The sequence below is a fragment of the Drosophila teissieri genome, chromosome 3L (genome assembly GCF_016746235.2).
Source record: "Drosophila teissieri strain GT53w chromosome 3L, Prin_Dtei_1.1, whole genome shotgun sequence".
Taxonomy (NCBI): domain Eukaryota; kingdom Metazoa; phylum Arthropoda; class Insecta; order Diptera; family Drosophilidae; genus Drosophila; species Drosophila teissieri.
This window is the reverse complement of record NC_053031.1, coordinates 22,069,947-22,077,190: the sequence shown is the minus strand read 5'-3', so window position 1 is coordinate 22,077,190 and position 7,244 is coordinate 22,069,947. Positions and strand designations below refer to the sequence as shown.

At 37.4% G+C, this 7,244-nt stretch overlaps 1 protein-coding gene across 1 annotated transcript; it reads left to right on the top strand.

Annotated features, from left to right (window-relative positions):
• The first annotated feature begins 2,613 nt into the window (after positions 1–2,613).
• Positions 2,614–6,906, top strand: LOC122616933 (putative nuclease HARBI1). Its single transcript, XM_043792524.1, has 4 exons — positions 2,614–2,682; positions 2,747–2,935; positions 5,969–6,352; positions 6,409–6,906. Exons 1-4 carry the CDS (start codon positions 2,614–2,616, stop codon positions 6,904–6,906), a joined length of 1,140 nt encoding a protein of 379 aa, XP_043648459.1.
• Positions 6,907–7,244: the final 338 nt, after the last annotated feature.

The window sequence follows — 7,244 nt, the reverse complement described above, 5'->3', positions numbered from 1 at the left end:
AAGAAATGCATTAAAAGCGCCATTATTTATATATACATATATATAAATCCGATAAATATTTATGCAATTGAGAACCCAATCTAAGGCAGAGATAATGTTGTTCCATTTATGTACATTTAAATAAAAAGGAACCAATTCGGCAAACCTTTTAATACCTTTTAATATTTGTATACCCTTGCACAGAGTATATTGATTTTAGTCAGAAGTTTGCATCGAAATAAAGTCATAGCCTCGTAGTCTTTAATCATAAAAAAAGGGTTTCATTTGGTTTTCACCAGTTTTTTGGCAATATATAAATTCGGTTTTAATTTGACAAACATCATATAGCTTTATAACTTTATAATTTTAATAGTTCCTGGGAAATCGACGTTCATACGGACGGTGAAGGGACATGGCCAGACTGACTTGTCTATCGATGATGAATATAGTGACATTTGAATAAAATGGAACCGCTTTCCCTAAGCGGCACTCTAAGTCTTCAACTATTGTTTGCCAAGCGGGTGATCTTGCTCCCGAAATAATGTTAACAAAAGGGCTGCACAAGTAAGATTTTTGTCACAAGAATTTAGTCTTAACTGAAAACTATATTTCCAAGTGGTTTTTATTCTTAGCGTTGTCCTTAGTCAACTGACGGGATATTAGTTCGACTTAATAAAATATAAACATTTCACTATTTTTATACCAGTAGGGTCGGAAACGCTCTACCTGTTAAATACTTTAAAACTCATAGTTTTAAATATTAGAGTGAAGTGTTGCTTAAAAAACATGTACATATATGACAAGATTTCGTTTTCCATAACGGACATAATTATATCGACTATATAACAAAAAACTAGAAAGAATGCTATAGTCGGGTTCCCCAACTATCAGATACCCGCTACTCAGCTAGTGAAAGTACGAAGCAGAAATTTCAACATTGCCCGTTTTTTGGCGGTTTCTGGGCGTTAGAATGGGCGAGGCAAAACATTTTTAACAAATATTGGGAAATTTACAAGACTAACCAAAAAATTTAGAAACATTTTTCAAAAGTGTGGACGTGGCAGATTTGGGCGGTTTGGGGTGTTAGAGTGGGCGTGGCAAAAAGTTTTTTTGCAAATCGATAGAAATCGGACGGACTATTAATCCTGATCAAGAATATACATGCATATATTTATACTTTGTATGGTCGGAAACGCTTTCTTCTGCCTTTTACATACTTTTCAACGAATCTAGTATACCCTTTGACTCTACGAGTGACGGGTATCACTGGTGTCACCCACTTAGGATTTCAAAGCACACCACTTCTGTATTTATATTTTCTTTCGTTGAAGCCAAGTACTGAAAGAAAAAATATAGCTAGTTACCAATAAATAAATTGAAAACCAGAATCAATAGCACGGCATTCGAAAAACCAAGCCATGAATATTTACAATCCGCGTGCCCAATACCAGTACACTATTAATACTTGTAGTCAATGAAGCTTAATAAATTACATATAAAATATCGAACTTTAAATAAACCGCCAACGTCTAGCAACGTTTTTATCTATATGACTTGATCTGGTAACACTCTTGAAATATTTTTCTTCTAGTACGGCAACGATGCCAAGTCATATTTGAATTGTGGCGCCTTAAATCTTCTTCTGTACCCCAAAATCCTCAAATAACCTTCACGTTTTTTCGCCTTTACACTGTCCATGTCCATGCCCTGGTAATTTAGAGCAATGTGCTCTTGAATACGGGTCCAATAGGACCCCGACTTGTTTGGCTCATTGTCGGCACTTCTTTAATAACATACCCTTCGAACCAGACATTATAATAACATTCTTCTAGTGTCCTTGTTCGAACTGTGTCCGCCATCAGGAGATCGTTAAAGACAATGGCAAAACATCTCTTTGGGCAGCTCCCAACGCCTTGGATTTTCTGCTATATAAGCTGATTTCTTTTGCGAACTTAAAGCGAAGCATGAGAACAATTCCACGGCGAAGATGGAAACGTCCTTTGTGCAGTAACGTCTACCTTAAATGGAATATTTGGGTCTAGCAAAGACCCTCCGCCGGAAATCCATGATTATGTTTTCCCGCAAACCCGCCTGCATGGCCCTTTTGCGAGCAGTCCATGGTCGTCACCATAAGCACTCCATCGTGCGATGGATCCCGTACCACAGTGCACCACCTATTCAGCCCTGCGAAGATAAAATGTTTGTTATTAATATACCTGTTCATTTATTTTCGTCTTATTCTTACGTATTTCATATAGAGTTTTTCCAAATAATCTGAATTTAAATAATTTTATTTAGATTGCTGCAGCACGGACAATGGCTGTGCACTGCAAACGTGCTCGGGTCTTTATTTGGGGCGTTTGGACTTTTTCTTCTGGATCCGAATGACGGACCTTCCCACGGGATTCTTATATATTTGGTTTGCTTTACCCTTTGACATCAAGGAATGCTCCTGTTTGGCTGCATTGTTCTTCTCCCAATCGGTTATCCTTGACTGTTACGGAATCTCGCGAAATTGTATTTTCAAGATCTTTTTCTGATCTGTTGAGTTCTGCCAACTAAAACAGAGCATGAAACAGCACAGGATCTGCGATTTGGGCCCCGCATCCTGCAGCCTCTCTACCGCTCCCAAAGATGGAGCCGCGGTTTGGAAGTGGCAGTCTGGTGCTGCAGGGCCATGCAGTGGCGGTGTCCGGTGAGGATGTGCCGCGTGACCATGGACATGGCCTTTGGTCGTTGGCCGACGCTAGCCAATAACCGCTGACAGGAGTGGCACGGTCTGGGCACAGGAGCACATTGGACCGACGTCACAACGGCACCTGCACCCGGATCAGGCGGCCACTGTGGCAGTGCCGCGGTCTCGCCTCTTCGCGGATTATATGGCAGATCGGTTTCTGCGGCGGAGGAGCGAACTGGGGATACAATTCATCAAACCCATCGTCCTCAAACACATCCGGTAACAGTCGGCGTCAGTGGGCAACGACAGACATCCTTCACAGTCATTTAAAACTCACTTGGAAAACAATTTAAATAATTTTAAATACAAAACCTAAATGCTTTAGTCGTGTGCTGCAATTTTTTTTCATAAATATTATCTGGTACTCAGCCAAGGAAAGTGTAAAGTTAATAGAATAGAAAATTCTTCTAATCCGTGGTGTAATACAAATTTGTAAACTTTTATTTTACCAACCTGGAGTTATTTAACATTAGACTTCGGTACGAGGAACCTAATTAACAAAAAACACAAAATACCCTCCTTGGTCAAGGAGAAAATCCTGGACTCGGATACAATGGTTTTGAAAGCCAAAAAAGATATATACGATGGAAGCAGGACTAAATGAAAATGCTGAAGAGATGATACAAGAAAAGTACAAAAATAATACAACCTTTTATGGTAGAGCTAAGCAGTATATTACTTAAAAATTAAGTTACTGGTATTTTCGCAGTGCAAAAGATTGGCTATGGGCGATGCAAAGTAAAGTTTAAAACGGCAAGTTTAATTCGTGTTGTAGCCAATTTGGATATGAGCGGAAAGTTTTAATCATTTTGTATGAAAACCCGAAATTATTTATCAAATTTTAACTTTCGTCTCAACTGATATTATGAAACAGTTGATTTTTTTGACCACACAGTTTTTCCTCTGTCTTTTTTGGAAAAATTAAATAAAGAAAAGTCGCAATACAATTCTATAAACCTTTTAATAATATAGTTCTTAACATAAAAAGCGAAAAACTGAAAATTTTAACACACAAAACACCATGGCGACATGGAAAATTTTTTAAAAAGAATATTAATATTAATATTTTTCCCATTTGAATACAGTAAACCGTATCCAACAAAAACAATGACGACTCAAATGTTAATTCATAAAAATGTTTTTATTAAAATTGCGGTAAACAATTGCAAAATTGATTTGATCAAAATTAATAAATAAGTTTAAATTATTTATCTAATTTATTTTAAATCTAGAACTTTATATCTTTATCCATCTTTCCGTGTTTTTAGCTAAGAATTATTTCAATTCTTAAATTTCTTCATTAGTTTGAAAATATTACAATACAACGTTCAAATCTCTACATCTAAATGTAATAAACCACTTTAAAAGGGGGCCTTTTTTAATAAAAATTTTCATGTATTAATAATAGTTTTCGGACATTCTAAATTAATCCGAACTATTCATCAGCTATTGATATATGTATCTCTAGTTAATAGAACCAAATACAGTGTAAATAAGTCTGCAAGAAACACTAGAATAACAAATACCAGGCATTTTCCCATGTAATAGAATAGATTAAGAAACAACACTTCTTCTGAACCTACTATTTTATATATGGAAAAGTTTTTTTCAATTGAACTATAAAAACATTATCTGTACGTCGCCATAAAACTTTATATGGACCTGTGTATGGTGCCTCAAATGTTTCCTTAACTGCGTCTGTTCGGATAAATATCTAAATGCGAGCACTGATCAAACCCCTTTAATCGGAATGGCTTTTACTTAATGTGGTTGCTGGTCGAAGGAGGTCTCATCATTCGCATGTATCTTAAATGTTGGTAAGCTTGTGTCCAAGCCATTTAAGAATTAGTTGGGAAGGCGTAATGGAACTCCATATAAAATGTTTGCGGCCGACGAGTTTAGGTCTTCCTTGAAACATACATGTACATATGTACATAGTCCTTGAAGTGCAGCTGGTAGTAGTAGAGCTTCTGGCCAATGAGAGAAACGATCAATTGCTAAACAATAGCGCAAATTTTGATAAGCTAGCATGACCACTATATCCAGATGTACATACATGATCGAATCTAAAATTTGGAAAAGCTATCTTCTCAGAAAACAAGTGGTTGTGTTTCCTGATTTTTTAACGTTGGCAAGGAACACAGTTTCTGCACTAGGTGGTAATATCCTTGTTCATATTGGGCCAAACAAATTTTTGGCGAATTTGCTGTTGACGTAAAGTCAGCGGAATGCAAGGTCCTAATCGTTTAGTAGATACGCCACAGTACAACCAGGAATTTTGGCTAAAACTCATTCTTTGGAGCAGTAATGATTGGTCGATGCTTAAATAAGAGGCTTGTGATCCATTTTAATGACATAATTTCGCTTCAAGGAAGTGTCTAAACTACTTAATATTATAGCTTCGTAAATGGCTAGTTATTGTCTGTCATAAGTTCTATAATTTTTTTCAGGGGAATCTGCCAACAATCATTTGTATACTGCTCTAGTACAGCTCCTATTGCAGTGTCGAACGCATCACACAGTAATGCAAGAGCAGAGCCATATATACATATGTATATATTCTTGATCATGATCATGGCCATGTCCGTCTGTCTGTGGACGTGTCTTCACAGATAGATTTTTAGTAAGCCGTAAACATTAAAAATCCCGTGTATAGCTTACGCTGCCGGCTATTTTTCTGTTATTCTTTTGTTATTGTGAAAAAATGTAGTACACTGGAAATAGAAAATGGAGTGTTATGCTTCCTAACTTTGGTCGCAACCAAAAGTTCGAACAGATAATTGGAAAAGCTCGGAATGCAGAGCTTTTGCACACTGTGCTATAATTTTTCTATAAAATAATTTACAGCCACTCATAAAATAATCAGGCATGCTCCGGTAATCGTAAGTTTTTTTCGAATTCGATTTGGGGCCAAATCTTACGATTTCGTTTTTACGTGCTCTGGTTTTCATAAAATTTTTGCTATCGTTTTGCTATCGGAATGTTTCGTTTATCATCATTTCTTACTGCTCAAACAGCTTACTTTTTTATTTAATCACAACTAAACTACGCGAAAAAATGCCTTTTGTATTTGCCATTGCTTGTTTTGAAGACAGGAGCCTGGAGAAGGCAGAAATTGCTGGGCTTGAGAAAGTCTAGGCTCTAAGATGCAATACATGTGTTTTTAATATATTTCATTGAACATTCCGCGAGTAACCTTTTATTTTTCAGCTTTGTTAATTGATATAGGATTAACAAGCGTACTTTTAAAAGGTTTTGGAGGTAGTAAGGCCACTTTTGCAAGTGACTAAATTGTCACACTCAATTCAATCGGCTGCTGTGTTGCGGTACCTGGCTACTGGCTGCTATCAGCTATCAGTGGCCCAGGACCATCATATAAACATTGGACGCAGCACATTTGGAAAGATTCTTAAAGTATTTATTCCGCTGCTAGACAGGCTTCTCTGTCGGGATGCTATATCTCTCCAAATGTCTAGGCAACAAATGCAGAAATCTTCCGTAAACTTCTTTACAAGATATCAACTGCCAAGAATAGTTGCCTGTTTGGATGGAACTTATATTAGAATTCAGAAGCCTGTAAACAATTCCTCTGTTTTCTTTAATAGAAAGGGTTATTACAGTTTGAACTCCATGGTGGTAAGTACTACGTCTACATCTGTCATAGATACGTAAAAACCTTTTTATTTCCTAAGGTTTGCAACGACAATATGGAGATCATCGCCATTGAAGCCACTCACCCTGGGTCATGCAATGATTCTTTCATATGGAACCACTCAAGCGCGAGAGAATTCTTATCCACCATCATAAACGGGCACTTTGTTTTGGCGAACTCCGGATACGCGCTAGAGAGCTTCGTTTTAACTCCCTACAGGAGCGCGGAGATTGGAACGTATCAGCATACATTTAACTTAAGGCATGCTCGAGCCAGAAACATTGTCGAACGGACTATTGGAGTGCTTAAGAGTCGTTTTCGTTGCCTGCAACGCTGCTTAAAATATGAGCCATTGTTTTGTTGCATGGTTGTAAATGTATGCTGTGCTTTGCACAATATATGTAGAAGGCGAAACTTGATCATTACCGAGGAATTTCCATTTGACGACGCGCAAGATACTTTTGACAACAATGATGTAGAAGGAGATGATGACGGACAACCTGAACGCGATGAAATTGTTCAGTCGCTCTTAGTCTGAAGATTAAACAATAAGTTTATAAAAATAAAATTTGTTTCATCACACCTACTGTTTTTTATTAATAGTTTGATTTATTGTTCTAATTTGCTTAATATGCTATTGAATTTATTAAGAAGTTCCTTCTTGTTTGCATTATCCTCCTTTTGGATAGCAACCGCTTCCTTCTGGACTGAAAGTGCCTCCTTTTGCAGTTCCTCCATTTTTTTGAAGTGCTCCGCCATGGAAGAATTGAGCTGTGTCATAACATCAAGCTGAGTCCCGCACAGGCTTTACAGGCTTTGGTCGAAAGAAGCGGCAGGATTGTTGCGACGACGCTTGGCGGTCGGCACTTCGTCGAC